Source organism: Camelus ferus, chromosome X, assembly GCF_009834535.1.
Source record: "Camelus ferus isolate YT-003-E chromosome X, BCGSAC_Cfer_1.0, whole genome shotgun sequence".
Classification (NCBI taxonomy): Eukaryota; Metazoa; Chordata; class Mammalia; order Artiodactyla; family Camelidae; genus Camelus; species Camelus ferus.
The window spans coordinates 9,927,196-9,950,622 of record NC_045732.1 but is presented as its reverse complement, the minus strand read 5'-3'; the positions used below and the strand labels follow the sequence as shown (position 1 = coordinate 9,950,622).

The window sequence follows — 23,427 nt, the reverse complement described above, 5'->3', positions numbered from 1 at the left end:
GTCACCCCCTACAGCTGAGCAGAAATGATTTTGAAATTAACCGTGCCACAGAGTGGTGGTGTTCTGTCTCTTGTTGCAGTTGGTACAAATCTCTGAATTTGTGTTTCAAACTGATAAACCAAGTATGTGTGTTGAGACGGTCTTTTGACGTTCGGGAATGCTCTTTGATAGACACTCCCAGGAAAGCATTCATGCAGACTGGTGTCCCTCTTGGGAGGAAGAACCCCGTATCCATCGCTACGTTGTCCTAAATTTCCTCGGACCCAGCGAGAATGCTCTTACAGCAAGACCTCACATTTAGCCTCAGTGGAGGGGAACTAAGGACTGAATTTAAGATTGGTCTTTATCTTGGGAAGACTGGGAAAGATACATTTGAATCTGCCTTTGAATTTCAACAACACCAGCAGGTTCTGAATAAACAGCCAGATTCTCGTTAACTCCCCAGTAAACTTCAGGCATAAATGAGAGTTGTTGAGAATTTATTCTCCGAGGAAGCCAGGCCACATAATTTTCCAAACACTCTTTTTCTATAAATTGTAAAATGAAAAGAGCTAGTCTGAACGGGTATTGAATAGGCACTCGGCCGTGTTGTACACAGTTGCTGCAGGAAGCCGCTAACTTTGATTTTTATCCTTGTGTATTTGATGAGAAGGAGACAAAAACCAAATGGGTGGTTTGACACTCGTGGAATGCCTCAAGTGCTGGACCAAGCTATGGGGCGTGGACAGTAGGCCACTGCTTTCTGTGTCACTGTCCTCCACCCAAACCAGGCGTAGTATTTCCTGAACTGTCCCTCGACTGTCTGTCTTTGTCTTCCCCCCAGAAAACCCTATTAGCTGGCAATAAAATGGCCATGAGCTGATGACAAATAAGAAAAGCCACTTAGTCTTAAGTACTGAAAGCTAATTTTTCCACCAACCGTAGTTCGATATACAAATCACCAGCCCATATAAACTATGACAGAACAAATGCGTTGATTCTGGGGGGAGTGACAGGGATTTTCAGCTCACTGCACTCTTCCTGTCACCTCAGAGGACTGTTATTATCTGTAGAAAAGTAACTGGACAGCATTTATCATTTAAACACCTCAAAAGAGTGCCAAGCGTTAAGTGTTTTGTTTTTTTTTAAATTGAAGTATATTTGATTTACATCATTGTGTTAATTTCTGGTGCACAGTGTAGTGATTCAGTTTTGTGTGATATATATATGTATTCCTTTTCATATTCTTTTTCATTATAGGCTGTTACAAGTTACTGAATATTGTCATATTAAGTGAAGGAAGCCAGGAAGAGAAAGGAAAATACCGTATGATGTCATTTATATGAGGAATCTAAAAAAAAAAAAAAAATGACACAAATGAACTTACTTACAAAACAGAAACAGACTCACAGACATAGAAAACAAACTTACGGTTACCAGGAGCAAAAGGGAGTGGGAAGGGGTCACTTGGGAGTTTGGGGTTTGCAGACACACACTACTATACAGAAAATAGATAAACAGCAAGGTCCAAGCGTTAACTTGCGAACTTTACGTTATACTTTGACACAGGTGGGATAACTCACGTAATTCTGTTTCTAAGAGTAGTGGGGTTTTTTTTGCAGGCCATGTGTCTGTGTAGCATAGTGAAAAAAGTCATTACATTTATAGAGCATCTTTGGTTGGTTAAAGACCTCTCAGTACTGTCGTTTCGCAATACGTGTACCGTGCACAAATTGTTCCAGTGGCTGCTATGGTGCGATGTTGCATTTTGCCAAATAACTTCATTAAACAGCTGCCTTGTGTTTGCAAAACATACCTGGGATCTGTAATTACTTTTCAAAGGAGCAGTCAATTGATGAGGGGGCCAGATTGGTCAGGGTGAAGGCCGTGACCGTAACTGTAAGCAGCCTTGCTCTGAGAAACACTCAGCTGTCCATGGCGTGGCTTCCGGGGGGTGGCAAGGTGGGGCCTGAGTGTGCTTGGTCTCTCTTTCATCTGCCCCACTGATTGACACAGCTTTGCACAAATCACCGGAGGGGATTCTCACTCCTGCTTTGCGTTTGCGGAAGGGCTGTGGATGGCGGAGTGTCGCCCTGTTCTGTTCGTCCCCACAATGAAGGCTGAGGTTTTGAGATGAATGCCTAGGCAAGGGCAGTCTGCTCTGACCCTTCCTCTTAGAAGGTTCAGAATCTTGTGCAGGGTTGTCATTGTACTTTGATCTACTGCTCTGCTCACCACACCTTACAGTTCTTAGTACCTCCATTCTCAGTTCCCACTGGGCCCCCATCTTGTGTAGCTGATTCTGGCACCCAGCAGCAGGCTGGCACCACACAGGTGTGCAGCAACACAGGCCTTAATCCCTTCTTCCGTCCTGCTGGAGGCCCTGTGATGTGCTTTGGCACCTCTGAGTTTGCTTCTACTCAAACCTGATGCCCCAGGTGCTCCTTGGGTCGCCTGGCAGGAACCCGTTTCCAAGGGAGCTGTTGCATCGCAGCCCTGTTCCCTGGCACTCAGTGTGCACGAGCAACCTGGGAGGATGCAGCTCCTCCTGCTGCTGACAACGGGGGAGGCGTCGGCGGTCTCATCCGTACCATGGGGAAGGGGAGGTGCCAAGGGGTGTCTGTTGTGTAACCCTGTGGAAGAGGGGCGGACCCTTTCCTGTCGCCGGGATCTCTGGTGCAAGGAGACAAGAGACACAGTAGAGGAGTAACCATCGCATCCGCAGGCCTGGGCCATGGCCCAGGTGTGTCATAGTGCAGCTGGGTCAGGTGGCCACCCAGAGAGGACTGTCCTGTCCTCTAGAAGTCCTGTTACCCTGGTGACTGGGTCTGGTGCTTAGTTGCGGTTCAGAATAAATCAGCTTTTGAGAACTGACCTCAGCAATCAAACCTATAACATTGTTTCTTTGGAGAAAATGCCCTCTGACTTCTAGACAGTTCTGAATGGATGATTTCCAAATCAATTCTGGGGCCATAATCCATTTCTGGATAATATATGCTGGGAAAAAAATCTCATGAAATCTTTGACAGCCAACAGCCATAGAGTCTTCCCTTATCGGCTGAAAGATAATAGCTTAAACATTCCGTATCTAAGGCTGTATCTTTCCAAAAAGCACCCTAGCGATTTGGAAACCGCACTGCAAAATAAAACATGTTCATGTCAGAAAAGCTCCCAGAGCCCAGCTGCTCCTGTGGGAAGAAATGGTCATATTTTAAAGGGTGATCTTTTCTGACTTTTTAAATAGAAGATAAAGTATAGTTGGTGCCCCGACCTGCCACGGCCTCATTATGTATCCAGGCCGTGTCACTAGCTCATCAAATGCGTTCCTTCCCCAGTGACATCCTGGTGACATAAATTAGAACATCCCTGAGCTGCAGACTCATCTCCCCTGTGGTACCCAGAGGGCTTTGTGCCTCTGGAACATAGAGGAAACTTGAAAATGATTCTGACAAGGTAGGGTAGAACATGGTAAACAACTTATTTGTAACCTACACACACTCAAGAGCTTAGACTTCCGTGGACTGGGGTTCTGCGATGACTCGGCTGTCTACGGTCTAAGAGCCGATTTCACCCCGGGGAAGCCGGTGGAGTCAGAGAACGTGATTGTACGTAGCTCTCTAAGGTCTTTCCCGATAGGAAATATATTATCTTCTGTTGAGGTGTGTCCCGTTGTGTGCTTGGCATAATGGTCATATTCATTCCATTTTTTTATAGTAAATTTTTGTGTGTTTAACAATTTTTGATTTCATAGTAAATAACCTGGGAAATCCATTGTATGAGTGGCAGTGCCTGCTTTGACGAGCTGTTTCTTTCCCCATCCAGGTGCTTTTAGCGAGCAGCTTCGTGCCGGTGTATGCAGGGCTGAAACCAGTGGAGTACAGAGGGCAGGTATGTTCTTCTAACCCACGAATTAGCAGTGCTTCCCTTGTTAATATGTTCCCTTTGAGAGACATAGTTTTATCATTATTTTGGTGGCTCCAACTCAGCTTATATGTCGTTTTTTCCATAAATGGTTTAGTTTCCGTTTAGCAGAAAAGAAGTACAAGGGCTGGGGTACTTCATTGTCAACATCTTGAGATTGAAAGTGATTGATGGGGATGCTCTCTCTCTTTTTTTTCATCTGTTAAAAAAAGCTACCCTTATTTTTATATATATAAAGGAGCAAAAGACGTTTTAAAAATATATATAATAAAGTTCTATTCACAGCCCCTTCTATAAAGAGCTAGGAGCAGAATGGCACTGTCGGGGGGGTGGGGGGAAGACATCAGGTCACCCCACAAGTGAGCTCCCCCACCGCCCCGACACACACACACACATCATTCCATCCCTCCCCGAGGGTTCCCTGCTGGGCAGCCAGGCCTTCACTTGCCAAGATGTGTCTGTCCAGGATGGGCAGAAACAGCCAGAGAAGACAGGAGAGCTGTTTTTGGCACCTGGCCCCTGAAGGCAGGAGGCCTTAGAGACATTCAGAGGAGAGCACGCACCTGCAGCCTGCTGTCAGCACTGCCCAAGGGCATTTCGGCCAGCTCCCTTCTCACCCTGCACCAGGTTCTTACTGAATGTCCACCATCCTACCCCAGCCCGCTCCACGGCATGCACTCACTTCGTAACCAAACTCGGTGTCTACCTAACACTCAACCGAGACAGGCCTTTTGTAATCAGTGTCTATGTAACACACACCAGAGCTAAGTACTTTATAACCAAACACAGCATCTGTTTGACACACAAAGAAGAGAAGCATTTTACACTCAGATACAGTATCTATTTAACACCTACTCAAGATCAGGCACATATTTATGGATGGATAAGTACCATTTGTTTTCAGTTTATGTTGTATGCATGCATGCATAAACATGCACACGGAAAGTGTGTAATAGCTGCCATTCATCCGCTTTGAAGGCCCAGCAGAGAGTCTGTGATTAATGACTTAATGCTCTGACAGCGGAGGAATTGAGTCTTACACATCTCTTAGCTAACATAATCAGGGAACTGTGTTCTGACCTCATCAGTCCTCACGACTTTCTTGTTCTGAGTTTTCCTGGTCCTTCCAGCCGTTTGCTGCACTTCTGATAGGATTCTTGGTCCAAACCAGTCTCCCCTGGAATGGCTGTCTAAAAGGGACAATGAGGAGGGGGGAGGGAGAGTACCTGGATGAGGCTGTGTAAGACACAAGGATGGGGCACCCAAGGGTGGGCGTCACGTCCAATGTGGATGCTGTTGATCAGCCGTATGCATGGATACGTTACTTGCAGTGATGTGCTTATATGCAGCAGGCTAAAACCGTCTTTGTGACCAGTTAGACACATAATATACTCTGATTTATTTTTCTAAAGCAATGTAAAATAACTTAAGCATAAGCTCATGGAAAGCCTGGTTTTTCCCTATTTTTGATACTGCGTCTCAGAGCTAGCAGAAACCCAGTTACCAAGTAGCATATGTTTGTTGTCACTTAAAAATCTGAGAGGTGTCCCATTTTACATAATGTATTTTCCCTCTTAGAGCAGTAAAAATCCTCATTTATCTTTAGATACAAATTTTGAATAAAGATGCTATCAAAATCAACCTTACATTACGATTATGAACTTTAATTTTATGAACTGAAACATAGTGATTTTACATCACGTTGTTGCTTTATAATATGTAATAATTACGACAGAGATGGCTAAGTGTCTTTAAAAAATGCACACAAAATGCTCAGGGGTTTCATGAGATTATATATTATCATCAAAAGTGGAATTAGAATCCAAGAGTTGGAATTGCTGATGTGATGGATACATTAAGAGGTGGTGACTGAGAAGGTGGGGTGTAGAAATAGTATCTCAGTGAGAGAAAGAAAACGGGAGGGAAAGGATGATGGAATCAAGGTTAGAACAGAGCCCATAAGCCTAGTGGCTCTGAGACTGAGCTGAACATTTCTGTTGTATAAATAGTAAAGGCTGTTATGAAGGGGGTGCAGGTGAGAGACGCTCCTAGTTTCTTCCAACATACACTTTCCTCTTCCTCCTTAGTAACAGAACCCCAGTTTTTAGCTGGACCTATTGCTGTGAAGCAAAAAGGCCACGTTCCCTAGCTTCCCTTGCAGCTAGGCGTGGCCACCTACTCAAGTGCTGGCTGGCCAAGGTGAGGTACGCTGAGTTACTTTGGCACTTACAGGAAGGGAGTGGTATACCTTTGTTTTCTTCTTGCTGCCTGAAACTTAGACGTGATGACCAGAGCTCTAGCAGCCATTGTGGATCATGAGGCCACAGATCACACCTTACATATCAAATAATGAGCTAGAAAGACCTGGGCCCTGAAGGACTTGAGGAGGAGGACCTTACTAGTTTACCTTCTATATTCCTTTTACCAGAAAGAAGTAAAACTTCTCTTGTTATTATGGCTTTCTATCAGATGCATGAGGATCCACTCTCATTTCCTCAGTTTCCTTTTCTGTAAAAGAAGGAAACTGAGCATACTACCAGTGTACCTTCCTATCCAGTTGGGTTCTTGTGAAGGTCAAAGTAAATGACACATGAGAAACTGCTGAATAAACCCACAGGCTCTGTGCCATGGTATTTATATGAATTTATGATAATTATGTATCTGAACCTCTTCATTCAATATTCTTCCAAAAAAGTATTTTCTATTCACTTGGTTTTTGAGCAAATTACACTCGAAGGAAACAACGCTCTGAGTCGAGGGTCTGTCTCGAGCAAATCCCCATGTGAACTGTGTATCCAGGCACACACTGGATGGTCTGAAAATACTCTCTGAATGAACAAATGGGTCCTCTCAGTAGAGGCGACCACCTTGGGTTTTAAAGTTTTCCCCTTTAATTATATAACAAGAGTTGCTTGAAGTCATAAACCTCATATGCACCCACAACATATCATGTGTCAGGAAAAGTTGACAGTGCTGATGAAAACCCTGCCCTGTTGCGGGGTGACAGGTGCCACTGCCCCTTTAGAATGATTCCGTGAACTCTGGTTCTCAGTGCTGGGACCCTCAGAGAACAACCACAGTGGACCCTCCCCCCACGACTGCGGCTTCAGAATTTCTTTTCTATTGATCACTTGTTTATCCCCAACTCTTTGGACTCAGACAGCTGACTTACCATGGAGCGCGTTTAGAATATGGTCAGAGATCGGAATAAAGGGTGTTATTAGGACAAGTGAAGGCAGCTGTGGGGCCAGCAGCAAATTTGATTTTGAAACACATTCTGCCCTGGAATATTTTTTAGGCATGTGGCCTTCCCTCTCCTCTGAGGAGGATGGTGCTGTGTGCTGGAAACTAACAAACGCAGGGTGAAACCATCATGGGAGGAACCACCTGAGTTCCTTTTCTTAAGGAAGATTTCGGAATCCTAGGATTCAGAGCAGTAGCTCCCTACTTAGGAAATGCTGCCCCACAAGGTGGGAATGACATTCAGGAATGTGTAGCAAACAGCCAGAGAATTCACGGGCAGGAGTCTGTAACATGCAGAATTTTAAACTATCCATAGTGCACGAGATATAAAATATTTGTACTGAGGAGTGTTGATTGCTGTGATAGTTTCCAGAAATTTTGCTAGAATCAGCGTGCCTGAATGCACGTGTGGTGGTGGTGGGGGTGATACAGCTCATGAGAGCATCAATCCGGAGTGAGAGGCACTGCCTTCAGAGCATCTGAGCTGCCGGGGTTACCGTAGTAGAGGCGCGAGTAACGCTGAAAATTTAATCAAGTCGTTTGATAAGCTATCTGTTTTCCCTAGTCATTTGTCCAATCACAAAAAGCCAACAAGAGCGAACAGAATTTGGAAAGAAGGATTTTCAGTTCCCTGAAACCGCAGTCATTAGCCCCATGGTAAATTAGAACACAGTGCAATTTAATGAGCCAGAATGCCCTTCTTTTCCTTAAGTTGAGCAAGTCAGATGAGCTCTTATTTAAGCCGAATGACACTTGGTACATACTTGTAATTTCCCTTGATGAAATCTGTGCGAATCTGTACATCATTGGGGGAATGTTCTGTTGAGAATATGAAAAGTAATTTTTTCCCTCTCGTGATATTAACCTATTCCGGGAACTGGTATCCAAACCCAAAGCAGTCAGGAAAAAAAAAAAGCTCCAGGACAGTTAGGCACAGAACCAGATTATCTGGTGGCCTTCTCATTACAAATCTCCCTTTTCCAGACTGTGTTTGTAAGTCACGTGTGTATATATGTACACACACACACACGTAAACATTATATACAGATGTATATGAATGTGCCTGTATAATGCACATGATACAGTTGTACAATTATATGTGCTACGTTCTTTTAAAAATAATGACATTAAGCAAACTATCCAGGTCAGGTTCATTTTAATCTAACCTACTTAGGTTGTCTCCTCCACCAAAATGGAACTCCCTCGAAAGAGATTTTCAACACATTTTTCACCTTTCATTCACTTACTTTTATTCCCTTTGTGGGGGAGTTGGTGGTTGGCCAAGGCCTTTGTAAATAGTGTGGTACTTTTAAAAAGACATCTTAGAAAAGAATGGTTTTAACTGAATTAAGGACATTTTATGCTTGAGCTTCCCTCTTTCCTCACCCCACCTCCTTGCTTTTGCCACGAGAGATTCTTTTGCCAGGGGGTCTCAACAGTTACCGGCCTTTCCCCCTGGGGCACAGCAGCTGCAGAACATTTCCAACGTAGATATAACTGGATTTGACCTTCAGTGTCCTGTGTTTGCTTACTTGTTAGCGCTGATTACGTTAATACGTCCGTTCAAGGACGGGTTGAGGCCCTTCTGCCTTCAGACAGCATAAGGAATGCTGCCATGTGTTTCTTCAGCCCTTTCTCAGCACACACTTCTGCAGAAGCCTCTAGAAGCTCCCCTGACCTGCTCTGTCCCTCCCCCCTCCTCTGGGCTTGGGTCTGAAAGCACAGACTCTGAGTCCTGTTCATGCTTTACAGAGCATTTCTCATTCTGCTCGGCTTGAAGGCCTTAGGTACTTGGGAGCCACTGTGGAAACAGGAGGGTTTCTGGCTGGTCTGTTTATTTTTAAGTTTGCTGCAGAAAATGCCAGTTTCCACTTTTAGGATAAAGATAGAACCTCCCGTGGTGGGGGGGTGGTATGGCTTTCCACTCTGATTAGATACTGAATCCCAACCTAATTACACATGGCTTCTTACCTTGCGCCGTCATCAGTAAAAACTTAGGTGCTTCTTATGTAAAGCAATCTATTTAAAGCTTTCAGACAATTGGAGAGATTTCCTGATTGGGTCCAGCTTTCTTATTCTATGGGTAAATGACAGGCATGCAGAGTATTGGCTTTGCTTCCAAAACAAATCTAATCTGATTAGTCCTCATAAATAGGAACGTAAGAGTCCCTCCAAGGCAGGGGTTGTGCTGCTGAGAAACCGAGGCTCGCTTTCTCCTGGTGGGAGCTGTGTCACTGGCGCGTGCTGACAGGGCATTTCTCCCCACAGAAGTGGGTGGACGGTGGCTTCACCAACAGCCTGCCCATCCTGCCTGTGGGCCGGACGGTGACCATCTCCCCATTCAGCGGACGACTGGACATCTCCCCGCAGGACGAGGAGCAGCTGGGTCTCTACGTTAACGTCACCAATCAGAACATCCTGGTAGGTACTTACGTCCGCCGGTGCTTGAAGACAGCTCATCTCCTAACACTTCCCACATGCTTCCAGAACTTGGCCAACTCCGTCATACATATTTTTAGTAACTTCTGGCACGTTTCACGCGTGTGGACCTGGGTACCTGTAGACCGTGAGTGTGCTGTCCTTTCGCGGTTCATTACTTGTCTCTTTGTGAAATGTTTTCCATGTCTTCGCTTACTTTTCAAATCAAGAAGCTTGGCAGGGTTTAAGAATTAGGTTCTTTAGTTGCTTAAAAAGGTGGCAGTAATTACGTATGTAAAAATATAAAAGGGAAACTCAGGGACCTAACAATAATTTACATAAAAATGTTGATTTCCTTCATCTAGTGTAATGGTTCTCAGCAGGGGCTGATACTATAAGCAGAAGACATTTGCCAGGGTCTGGAGACATTGTGGGTGGTCACATCTAGGATGTGTCCTGGAGTCTAGAGGGTGGATGAGCTTAGCATCCTGAGCTGTACAGGACAGCTCCCACCTCGGAGGAGGACCTGGCCCAAGGCATCCATCAGTACCTTCATCCATCGGTACCCCAGGGCTGAAAGACCTTCACCCTGTGTGTGGGTGGAGGTGAATTTTTACGTTTAATTCTTTTCCTCTCGATTCTGGAAACTCTGTGATGGTATCTATGGTAGGAGAGCTTCCGGAACTCCATATGCTGACCTGCACTGCGATGTCCTGCAGCCCCACTTTGTTCTTCTGTCCTAGTTGTCCATGGCCAACTTGGTGAGGCTTAACCAAGCCCTCTTCCCAAACAGGAGGAAAATGGAATCACTGTATCAACGTGGCTTTGATGACACCACCAAGTTTTTACTTAAAGAAAGTTGGTTTGAAGAGAGTGCTTAAAACTTTGCAACGCAAAACATATTTCCGGCAGTTTTTGATGGAAATTTCTAATTAAATCCTTTTTTTTTTTAAAGCCTGTCATAACGCTTATCAGTTGTACTACTAGCTTTTGTAATCTTTGTCATTGTTAATTATTTAAATCATTACTTGGTACAAGGAAATAAGAGGTATTTTGTTAGAATCTGGCAGCGCCATTAAGAGAGATACGCTCAGGTGATAAGGAACCATTTTAAGAAAACCGTCATGCCTTTTGAAAGCCCGTATGAAATTTAAGGAGTAGGCTCTTGGGGGTGAACCCTGGAGTGGTTGGTGAAAACGAGGGGTCCTTGCATGCGGGTTTTGTACACACAGAAGGTGGCAGCACCCTTTAGACGTGGAGCGTGGGTGTTCCCAGGAGATACTGGTGTCCCATGGTCCAGAACAGAAGGAACCATGTTCTGAGGCTGATCTCCAGGCCCTCTCTGATGGGAGAGGAAAGACTGGAGAAATAGTCGGCATCTCGGAAGGCCTTTAACAAGGGGTGGAGGAACACGGGTTTGCTTTCCCAGGGCGTGGGCAATTGCTCCTGGTCAGGACGGTGACAGCAGAGGGGGACCGGAAACGCAGGAGACTTTGAAACAGGTGTGTTTCCCCTCCTCCTCCTCCCCCACAAGCCTGCCCACTGGCTAAGGTGCTGACAAGGCTGTTTTGATGCCTCCCTGCTCTAAAACCGAGGCGGCTGTTCACACTGTGTCTCTGTCACGGTTTCTCTGTCCCTCTCCCCGTTCCTCCAAGGCCACAGTTCACGCGGTTCAGCCTTACTGTGTATCCTGCACTGCGATGTCCTGCGGCCCCACTTTGTCTTTCTGCCCTGGGAACTTAGAGACAACTCTGCGAACCGTGAAGAACCGAGCCAACCAAATAGCCTAGCAAAGAATTCAATCCAGAATAATCATTCGTTTCTTCTTCTTAAATCATGCTATCCTGACTCCCAGTCTCCCATTTCTTGAGTAGTTGTCGTATCTCTGGAGGATTCGCGTGCGAATTTCTACTAATTTGTGTACACCGTCTTCAATCTTCAGTCTGGTTTTATGGGGCTTTGCCGAGCGTGAACTCTTAATTACTAAGAAGCAGTGAGACACAAACCCGTTTAATTGCATGTTTTTAATGGTTATGCATTTCTCCTTTTACCATTTGAAACCATTCTTTAAATCAATTTTATGGCTCCTAAAAGCCCAAAATACACAACTTTAGCACATAAACAGCAACTATTATTGCCTCTTTTCTAACAAGTTATGCTGAGACTCACGTGGAGCAGTGATGCGCCTTGAGGGGGGTCTATTTTTCCAACTCTAGCAAACATGCAGTTCAACCGTAATATGTTGTTTTAATCAGTGACGTGAAGTGGATGGATTCTCAATTCATTCTGACATCACTAAAAAATTCACTAAATTTTCCTTTTATATCATTTTGGGTGAATAATCTATTTGTGTGTTTTTGCAACATTTTTGGGTGCCTCCCCCTGAGCAAGAGCAAATGTTAATATGTTAGACTTTTACATATTTCTTACCGACTGCATCTGTCCTTGACCGTGGTAGTGGGTGGTGCTTCCCGTGAAAGACACTGTAAGACAGCTGAGAGGTGGGTCTGCGGGGCAGCACCGTTCTGACGTGAGGGAGACGTGGCGGTGTCACAGAGCACGTCACCTGCAGCTCGCTGTTCTCCAGGTGTGCTGGGCCAGATCCTCACCTGGGGCGGCTGCAGGGCGTCCTCGTGCAGCTGTGCTCGGGGAACAGGCGTTAACAGCAGGCCGCGCGTGTCCCTGGGATCAGCGTTTCACAGCACCGTGGCACTGGTGTCTGGGAAATCTGAGGAGACCTTCTGACCCACGTCCTAATAGGTCTGCACGGTAATTACTGTGATTGGCAGCTTGATAAGTTCCCAGTTCCCTGTTGGGGCAATTTCCTAATACCTTGGAATCTGTCATTTAAAATTTCATTAGTCTTTTCTTCTTTTCAATAACAGTCTTTACTTCGTAACTATAGTAACCTACGGCTTCCACTGACAATTAGAGAAAATAGACTTGGTTTTGAAGTTAAATAATGTGCTAAAGGAGCAGGCTGTGTACTGAACACAAAACCAAACTCTCAGATGCCGATTTCAGACTGCTGGGCACAGTGCATGCACACTGGCTGCTTGCAGAGGAAGAGCCGGGAGGCTCTGGACGTTGAATTAGGATTCCAAACAGACGTGGGCAGTTACAATGGACAGATGTCACTTGCGCTGCTTTTAATTTTTTTCTGATGATTCAAACAGTTACATATAATTATTTTCCTTTATATATACATACATAAATATTAATTATAGAAGTGTTTTTGGATCTAGGCCATTACTTTTATAGTCGGGGAACCAATAATTAGAGAAGTTCAGGGTTTTGAGGTTTTTCTTCCTTAACTTATGTCTACACTATAGCAGAATAAAACAAGTTTGAAGTAATTATCCATATAACTCAAAGCAGGAGGAAAAGCAATTACTGCAGATCCAGAAAAGTGGGTAAATTTTTAAACAGTAATAACTGCTACTATCTAATAAGATTTTTATTATAATTTAATGTTATATAGTACTTTTAAAATAGTAATTATTATTATTAGCCGATTGACGGTTTACTAGGGCTGAATTCAGTTGCTCAGCTCTGTACTTAATTTGGCCTCTCACACAACTCAAACTTTGCTTACTTGATGCTAACACATATATTTATGTATCCCTCACATATGTCCCCTCAGGATAGTTTCCCCTGCTCCTGACAGGCTTAAAGAGGGACAAGAATATGATTTAATCTCTTCCTTGCTATAGAAAGCATTTCTGAATCTGCAGTCCTGCACAGCACATAATAGTGTATCCAGTACTCCTGAAACAAGGCAATTGTCACAAGCATGAAAAGGAAGGGGTCCGCTTCACTCTGCCTTTCCTGACTTGCCCCGGGTGAACAGAACCCTGGTGGTGGACAGATGGCGTTCACATCCTGTCACGGCATCCGAGTCCACGTGGGCCGCTGTGACAGAGTACCACTCTCTTCAGAGACTCCTACATTTTCCTGCATAGGACCTACTTTTATATGGTGATCCAGTACCTCTATGCACTGAGTATGGTATACGTTAAGTACGTATAAATAAAAAGAATTTGCATGAAACATGGCTCCTACACATAATGCTGTTTGACATATTATTATTGCATGTTATTAAAAATATTGTCATGACACATTAAATTATTTCACAGCCACTAATGAGTCAGGATCTACAGTCTGACAATACTGGTCTAACCCAGTTTTAGAACATCAGTCACTGAAGTTCTCAATTTGTGTTTAAAATGCCTTTATTTAAAAAAAAAAAAATCACCCTTCAAGTATGGCATGTATATACTTGCTTTACTATAACTGAAATAATTTGCTTTTTATTTCTTTTCTCAGCATAAGTTCTTAGATATATTTTTTATCTAATTTTATGACTATGGAATATCATACAGAAATAATTTCTGTTCCAAAACCACAATAGTTTTCTCCTAATATATTATTTTCCTACCCGCTATAAGAAAGCTATAAATAAAAATTCCTTGATTTATGTGTATTTCATCTATAAAAATCTACTGAAATGGGGGTAGTGATCACACGATAGAAATCTTTAATCAATCATTATATAACCTAAAGAGTAATTTCTATTTTTCAGCCACACTGTGGATTTTCAAATAGTAAAGTGACTATAGCTTTATTTTTTTAGAAATATTTCTTTATTAATGCATTTAAACACAACATCAATAAACACATGCTGTTTACTGTATGTTAACATGAATAAAATATTTTTTATAAACTAGGTATATTTTCCAATACAAAAAAATTGAGAAGAGTGGCATTGTTTCCATAATACAAATCTGGATTTTCTTTTTTTTTTTTTTTCAATTGAGTTATAGTCAGTTTACAGTGTTGTGCCAATACAGTCATACATGAATACTCTTGTTCATTCATTTTCATATTGACTATAGCTTTAAATATGTAAATACATATTACGCAGGTCATGGTCACCCTTTCAACAATAAATATATAATGAGTTAGCTGGAGTCTCTCTTGGACAATTTAGTATTCCAAGCTAATTCAGTTTTTGTATGAAAAGGTAGAGCTGATGTCATTTGTTGGGATTTTACACACCAACAATATGCATTATGTTTGTTTTGCAGTGCCTGCCCTCTCCTTGTCAGTAAAATATAATCAACTTGCTATTAAAAATAGATGCACACGGAGCTAGAATCAACTCCACACGCAGGACGGTGAAATACTTTGCGTAAAGAGCTTTCTGTTATGCAAGTGTTAGACTGATCTATCCCATTTGCTCATAGGCAGTAATTCACTGGTTGACATCCATATTATTTTAACAGTGCCATGTAAGAATTGGCTATTACCAGGAAGATGGAAGTAGCAACAGTGTAGCTTTAATGTACATTTCAAAATACCAGTGACTTGCAAGATGTTTACGTGCATTAGGGGGACCGGATAGAAGATGTTTCATCTGCTGCTTTTGTGTCTGTTCCATCAATACTGATGGAGAATTTAGCCTGTGCCGGAGTCTGGGCTAGACGGTTAAGTTGTGAGTGACATACAGGCTAGGTCCCTGACTTCATAGAATATTTGCGCTACTGGGTAGGAGAGCAGAAGATAGTCACAAGTAAAGAGCAAACAAACAAGGTTTAAGAAATGCAGACCGTATCACCTGACAAAAAGTAACAGAATGTCGTGCTGTAGTGTAACAGCGACTCTGCACCGGCACCACGGGCACCCCCACTGGCACCGTCCTAGGGGTCAGAGAAGGGCGCTGTTTCCTCAGGATGTGTTGTTGCCGTTTGCTGGACAGTCACTGTGTCTTCGTCCTTACCTCCACTGTGTGTGTGGTGCATCACGCCTGCCCAGCCACGCGCACCTGCCAGCGCGTACACACTGCTAAGACCGGCATTGCAGTTCTTCTGCTGTGTCTGCTGGCTGTGGTCCGTCTCCTTTGGATGCTGTTCCTCTTGGTTAGCCTGATGAGCTTTTGGCACAGATGATGCAGAATCATGAGCAATAATAAAAACAGCCTTGTTGTTGTCGTGGGGTGGTGTGGAATGCTCTGAGTGCCGTACCAGAGAAACAGGCACCCCATCCACACGTCTCTCCTGTTCTAGCACAACTCCACCCTGTGTGCTTGCTTTATTTTATCCAAACAGACTTTCCTTTTGAAAATAGGCCTCTACTTACCTGTACAATATTTCTCAATACTGGAAAAAGAAACAGAAGACCGTAAAAGGGACCACCTCATACTTCATACCTTAATTTAACAGTTGATAATTAGCATATTTGCTCTGACATTTAAAAAACACACACGGATACTACATTTTACAGCTAAAGTTCCTTTCTTCTTATTCCCTCCCCCTCCCCTTTGCCAAAGGTAAGAGTTATACTGGAAATTGGCCTGTTACAAACACACATCCATCATACATGCAAACACACATGCATACGTAACAGATGAGAGTATTTTTGCGTGCCTTACAAATTGTACACAATGTCCTCACTCAGTGGGTGTCCTTTCAGACTCATTGTTCCCACTCAACTTTACATGTTCAAGACTGATCCTTGCCATACCTGTAGGTCAGCCTCGATCACTCAACTCGTCTGTCACTGCAGCAGAATTTCTTTGTTTCTGTCAATGGACGTTTCAGTCATTTCAAGTTTTTCACAATTACAAAGAATGTTGGTACGGTGACTCTGAGACACGTTTCCTTGTACAGTTTCTGTAAAACTCAAGGGTATCTCTGCCCACGTGGAACTGCTGGGTCATCCCAGGTCACATGGCTTCAACTCGAGGAGATTCTGCAAACTCCTCTCCAAAGCAGAGGCCCCTGTTTCACACACATAACATGGAGCGAGGACTCCTATCACTCATTTTTATCTACTTAGTTTCCTCAGGTTTCTTAATTTTTTCTAACCTTTTTTCAGTTTACATTTCTGATTACTATACAAGTGGGCATTTTTAAACAATAGTAACTTAAAAACAAAAACCTTAAATACTGGAATTAGTAACGAGTTTTTCCTAGTCACTTGTGAGTCAGGTCCCCAACCTGATGTCCCACCAGCCACCACGTACTTTTGGTGGTACTTCCTGTAAATAAGGACATCTCCACACAAGCACAATACAATAATCAGTATCAGGGAATGAACACTGGTTGAGTCCTCGGACTCCATTTAAGGTTCCTCAAGTGTCCCAGGAATATCTTTATGCCAAAAGAAGCCAGGTAAGAATCACCTGTTCCATGCTGTATTGCTATCTCTTCAGTTTCCCTCAGTTCTGGATCCTTTTTTCAGCCTTTGACTTCATGGCACCGGATGTCTGCAAGACGATGGGTGTGCTACTGTATGAGTTTATTCTTTTTACTGAAGCATAGTCGGTTTACAATGTTGTGTCAACTTCTGGTGTACAGCATAATAGTTCAGTCATACACATACATACATATTTGTTTTTGTATTCTTTTTCATTATGGGTTACTACAAGATATGGAATGTAGTTGCCTGTTGTATGAGTTTCCTAGAGCTGCAGTAACAAGTACCTCAAACCAGGTGGCTTAACACAGCACAGAATTAGCCTCTCACAGTTCAGTAGACTAGAAGTCCAAAAACGATGCTGGTGACAAGGCTGGTTCTCTCTGGAGGCTTTGAGGAGAAGTCTCCTCCAGGCCTCTCCTAACTCCCTGTGGTTGTGGCTGCCGACCATCCTCGGCATATCTTGGCTTGTGGCAGCATCACTTCAGTATCTGCCTCTGTCTCCATGTGAGCCTCTTCCCTGTGTGTTTCTGTGTCCCCTTAGGTTCCTCTAAGGGCACCAGTCATTGGATTTAGGGCTCAGTCTAAGTTTAGGATGATCTGGTCTTGAAATTCTTTACAAATTATCTGTGCAAAGCCCTATTTCCAAATAAGGTCAGAATCTAAGGTGCTGGGTAGACGTGACTTATAGAGGCATACTGTTCAACCCACTACAGTCATTATGTATAGGGGCTCCCTCATTTGGGGTTTATCTCATTTGTCCTTATGACTGGCAGGAAAACTACAGGTGTAGTTTCCTTCTTCCTTCTCGTTGCATCTTACCAGACGAGAGGCAGCTTAACCTTGGTTAAAATTGATGTCTGTGAGGCTTTTTCCTTTTGAAGTTACTCTATTCCCCTTTATAATTAATAACTATCTGGTGGAGAAGTGATTTCAAAATCATATAAATCCCGCCACCTTCAACAAGATTTTAATTTGGTTATATCTGTATGAACTCATAGTTTCCTCTTTTATTTAATGAATTATCATCTGCTATGATCATCACATATTTTGGTGCTCAGGTTGTGCTGTTTGGTCAGTGGAAGACTATTTTGGCTGTTCCTGTGTCCTTTGGACAGATCCTCATCATTCTTTGAGCAATTCCTTACTTTCTGGAACAATATTCTGCAGGCTTATCTCGTACCTCCTCTGCCCTAGCTCTGGAGTCAGCTATTTCTCCAAAGGCTGTAATTCCTTACAGTAGAAAATGGTATTTATATTTATGGTCTGTATACATGAAACTTATCATCCAAATAACAGTGTTATTGGTGTGATGGGTCTCCCAGGTCCTCTTAGGGAACAGAGCCTAAAAATGTGGATGTATATGTACGTGTGCATACAAATATCAACATTTACATCTGGGTATATTTATCTCTCAGCTATCGATCTGTTTCTCATCTGTTATCCATCCATCTACCTACCTATCTGCCTATCTACATTCCCTTGGACCCATCCATCCATCCCTTATCCCTATCTACCTACCTACTTACATCCCCTTGGATCGATCAGTCTGTCTATCCATCCATCCATCTCTTATCTCTGTCTATCTATCCATCCATCTATCCACCCACCCAACCCCCACCTCATCCACCCATCCATCAGTCATCTATCTAATATATATATATATGCTCTCCTTGCTTGCCTTCTTGGTTGTGGTATGTTGTCTGTCTGTTATTGTTCAATAACTAGCTTCTGATAGTTCAGCACTAACATTCTAAATTAAGGCACCATGCAGATTGCCAGAAAGATAAAAAAATTTGTCTCCTGCATTAATTGGGTAACGTTCAGTATACATGCTAGATTAATCAAATAGTGACACTCAATTAAAAATAGGTTTCCATAAAAAATCATTCAGAAAAATCGTTCCCAGTCAAATGACAGGCCTACGCCTAGTAATAAGGTGTGAAAGACATTGCATTAAATCAGGAACACGTATGCCTGACATCTTTGCTACAATGCCAGTGGTTGTGGAAGGTCTAGAAATTACAGAAGCAAAGATAAGTAAAAGCTGAAGAAAGTGGAAACAGTGGGAAAACCTTTGTCATTTGTAAGTTGCGTCTAGCACTGTGCCCATGACCTGACACCCCAGATGCTTAATAGTTGGGGAACAAATGATTCTATGCCTAAAAATCTGAGATAGTCAACTGAAAAAGTACTATGAGAATTTAAAGAAGTCATTTAAAATTCTATACTAATTTATGAAAATTTATAATACTTTTATACCAGTAGAATTTTAAAAGTGGAACAATACATTCACCACAGCAAGAGATGCATCACATCTTAATGTGTAAGGCACATCTGAAAACCGTACAGTCTTCCCTAGTTACGTGGTAATGACATATAATCTGGGATGGGGAGGTGACATTCTGTGCGGTGTCCAGTCTCCTTATAGTAAACCATGCATTTTACAAACTTCAGTCACACCCTTGATATTTTTGTTTTGAAAATGTGACAAACAGATGGTAAAGTTCATCTGGCAGGATAAATACTCAGTGACAGCCAAGGACGGATAGGTAATTTCTCAGTGTCGTCTGTGCATTTTTCTAAGGAAGCATTAGAGACGTTTCTTATTTAAGGGAACTCAAATAAAGGGACCATGTTTAGGACAGTTAATTGTCACAGGTTTTTGCACATGCTGGAACCTCAATTCAAATTACCTTCAGCCAAGGAGAGGTAAAAGAAAGAGGATGGAGTCTCTGGAACGTTCTGTGTACAGTCCAGAGTCTACGTGGCGCACACAGCTGCCCAGGTAAGTCCCCGGGTACCCACTGTCTTCATTACAGGTTCTGCCCAGGTGGTGACAAAGGTGGCTGTTCTCTGAGCAAAACTCAGATTTTACTATATTGGCAGCCACAGGGCGTAGGGAGGACATTTTTCTAATAGACTTGATAGAGGAGTCTGAGAGGAAATTCTGATTGGGTGTGATTGGGCCACAGTGCCGTCTCGGACGTCCTGGGTGTGGGTGTGGGTGGGGGTGGGGGTGGGGGGGTGGGTATTTTTGGTGCTTCAGCCTCAGAGGCCACGTTAGCCTGTTTGCCTCTTTGGCCCGAGGCTCAAACGATACTGGAAAGAGGTAAATACGGAAGTACCTTTATTCCTGCCTTTTGTTAAAGAATAAAAGTGATGTTTGTGCAGTGATGCTATTAAAAGAATCTATTCCCCTCTGGGAAGCTGCAAGTTGTACAATTTCATCACATGGGTGGTCAGCTGTGTTGAATTCAGCAGAGGAGGGAGGCCAGCTAGACTAAGCATGGAAAAGTTCCTGGCTGCGACATCATAGAGACGGACTGTCTGTGAGCGCTGACTCTGTGGAGGGATGGGCTCAGCCAACAGCATTGAGTTGAAGAGTGAAAACACGAGAAAACCTGTCGACAAGGTTCCAGTCTTCGTTGTCAAACGATAGCTTGCAAAAAAAAAAAAAACTAGTACATTTTTGAGCTACGGTGCTTTATTTAGGTCCTTGCATTTCAAGTGAACCAACACTGGGGCATCACTTGGGAACTTGTTGGAAGTGCAGAATCTCAGGCTTCATCCCCAACCTCATGGACAGAGTCTGCATTATAACAGCGTTCCCAAGTGATGCCTTGAGTCTTGAGCAATGCTGCTTGGATGGTGGATTCCATGGTGACGGGACTACATTGTTCTAGGAGGGCTGTAAGTGGCAGATGATACACACAACATTGCTGTATTTTATAGACAGATTTCCTTCCAAGGTGTTTGATATTAAAGAGGTGGAGAGAGAACAGTAAACTTGAAAATTTATGTGGATGCATATTTTTGGCTGGGGACAGTGTAGAGATGGGGAAAAAAGTATTTGGCATCTTTGTCAGCAAATGAGGAAGGTCCAGTGGATGGAGGAGAGGAGGAGAACGCTCAAAGTGTCCACTTACTGAGCAAGTTTCTCGTGACACCGGAGAGGCTGGCATAAGTGCGAGACTAAAGTGTTCTTTTAGGAAGAGAGACGTGGGCTAGAACAAAGAAACGTATTTGTCAGGTAGAGGAGAGAAAGTGAACAGGGCGTTGCCTTTCATTCCAGAATAAGAGACAAAGCATCTAAGTTTAGAACATTCATGTAACAAAAACTGGGTCTGCCAGGCTCCCCGCGATCATTTACCGTGACTATTCATGAAACCAGTAACTGGCTTTTGTAGCTTTCTAGCACAACTGAAGAGCCGACACCTGCAAACAGGGAGGGGGCTCTGACGGTGGCACAGGCAAGTGGAAGGTTGTTGCATGAAGGATGCTAGGAGGCTAAGCGTCAGAGTGGCGCCTGATGTGGTGGGGTGGAGGCATGGACTGGGAGAAGTGAGACCTGAGTCTGGGAGAGAAACATGGAAATATGACAAGCACGAGGTAGTTCCTTTCTGACGCGGACTTCCATAAGACACGCTGTACGTAGCGCTGTACTGTCGGCCACTTTCTGAACTCATTAGAGAAAACTGCTTTACCTTTGACATTAATAGAAAATGAATATCCAAATTCCATTACCATTTGAGGAAAAAGTCTATTAATAGGGGATAGGATGGTTCTGCAGTAACTGATTTCAGTGATTGGTAACGACGCTATTTGCCTTTCTACCGTCAGTGGTAGAATCATTTACTTAGCAGTTTACTTTATAATTTATAGAGTTTAAGACTTTATAAAATAGTTCATGTGTTACATTTTTATTATACCGAAATTTTGCAAAAATCTTGTTTTCCAATTCTGTTAAACTAGTTGTAATGTTTAACGATGTTTCCCAGTGAATTCACCCCTCTGTTATTCCGCTGTGGTAATGCTGTGCTTCCTTTCCTCTTCTGCTTTTTTTAAAATTTTGTTTTTAATTTTTTTTGGGGGGGGGTGTTAAGGAGGTAATTAGGTTTATTTATTTATAGAGGAGGCACTGGGGATTGAACCCAGGACCTTGTACATGCTAAGCATGTGCTCCACCACTGAGCTGTAACCTCTCCCCTGTCTTCTGCTAAAATGTTATGCTTCCCCAGTTTTTCTCAGAATCAGCCTAGAACTTCCCCTTGTACATACACTGTGGGGGAAATAAAAGGCATCCCGTGGGAATTCCATCCCCTTCTCATAATCAGTGTATCACATCTTCCTGTCCTCCCACCCTGGAGACAATGTCTCTCTCCCTCCCATAGCCCAGTTTGTGCATTTACTCTGTAAGACTACCTCGTGTCTTATCACCTCTTATCTGTCCAGGGAGCTCTTTCCATCATTATCTCCTCTCTGCTTCATCACCACCCTCTACCCTTCTTCTTTGGTACTTTCCATCACCAACAGGCTTCAGCATCTCCCATGTTACAACTGAAAAGCTCTCCAGGGCTCCACTCTCCTTTGAGACACCACTGTCTCTCTGCTTACTCAGAGCCCAACTTACCTTGACTCTCTCTGTAAACCCTCTCCTGTCCCAGTGTGGCCCATGCCTTTGTCACACTGCCCCCTCTCAGCAGAAGGGCGAAAGTAGACACAGGGGCATGTGTCATTGCTCACATTGCTTGATGTCCCGGCCGCATGACACATTCTGTCCCCAGACGGGCACGCTCTCCTATCTGTTTCCTCCTACGCGCCCGGCCCTTAGTGTCCTGTGTCAGCCTCTCCCTTCAACACAGCCTCTTCACATTGGTGCATTTCAGGTCATCTTGTGAGCCCTGACCCATTCCTGCTCCTTCTTCTCAGGAAGTGCACGGATCTACAAATGCACTCTCTGGGCTGATGACACCCAGGATCAAGCTCGGGTCCAGGCTTCCCATCATATGACCGCGCCCCCCACCCCCCCCGACCCATTTATCTGACTGCGTTTGGAATGCCTCAACTTGCCGCTCTCTGAGGCACCATCAGACTTGACTTATCTTTGTCACCACCCTCACTCTGAGACCCTCAACTGTGTTGTTCTTTCCCAAAGGGCCCCACCTCCCGTCCAGATGTGGGACTAAGCACCTGTATTTATCCTTTGGCTTTTTTATTTAACATTTTTAAAGTTGAATTATAGTCATTTTACAATGTTGTGTCAAATTCCAGTGTAGAGCACAATTTTTCAGTTACACAGGAACTTACATATATTGTCCGTGGGCTACCACAAGATCTTATATATATTTCCCTGTGCCATACAGTATAATCTTGTTTATCTATTCTGCATATACCTGTCAGTATCTACAAATTTTGAAATCCCAGTCTGTCCCTTCCCACCCTCCGCCCCCTTGGCAACCACAGGTTTGTATTCTATGTCTATGAGTCTGTTTCTGTTCTGCATTTATTTTTTTTTTTTTAATTCCACATATGACCGATCTTATATGGTATTTTTCCTTCTCTTTCTGGCTTACTTCACTTAGAATGACATTCTCCAGGAACATCCATGTTGCTGAAAATGGCATTATGTTGTCGGTTTTTATGGCTGAATAGTATTCCATTGTAAAAAAAATATACCACATCTTCTTTATCCAGTCATCCGTTGATGGACATTTAGGCTGTTTCTATGTCTTGGCTATTGTAAACAGTGCTGCTGTGAACATTGGGGTGCAGGTGTCTTTTTGAAGTAGGGTTCCTTCTGGATGTATGCCCAGGAGTGGGATTGCTGGGTCATATGGTAAGTCTATTTCTAGTCTTTTGAGGAATCTCCATACTGTTTTCCACAGT

General features: G+C 43.4%; 1 protein-coding gene across 19 annotated transcripts in view; it reads left to right on the top strand.

The window, feature by feature from the left end:
- The window catches only part of PNPLA4 (patatin like phospholipase domain containing 4), an 84,634-nt gene that overhangs the window by 12,663 nt on the left and 48,544 nt on the right, over nt 1–23,427 (top strand). For 10 of the 19 annotated variants that reach the window (XR_004318048.1, XR_004318047.1, XR_004318049.1 and 7 more), the window contains exons 5-6: nt 3,802–3,867; nt 9,412–9,564. Coding sequence is in view for 14 of the 19 variants with exons in the window: in XM_032475330.1 (XP_032331221.1) it covers nt 3,802–3,867; nt 9,412–9,564 (219 nt within the window). In the remaining 5 variants the exon portion in view is untranslated. Of the gene's footprint in view, nt 1–3,801; nt 3,868–9,411; nt 9,565–10,304; nt 13,986–19,419; nt 19,547–23,427 lie in introns of those variants that run through there. The other 9 variants (XR_004318045.1, XR_004318046.1, XM_032475322.1 and 6 more) reach the window with 3 other exon arrangements.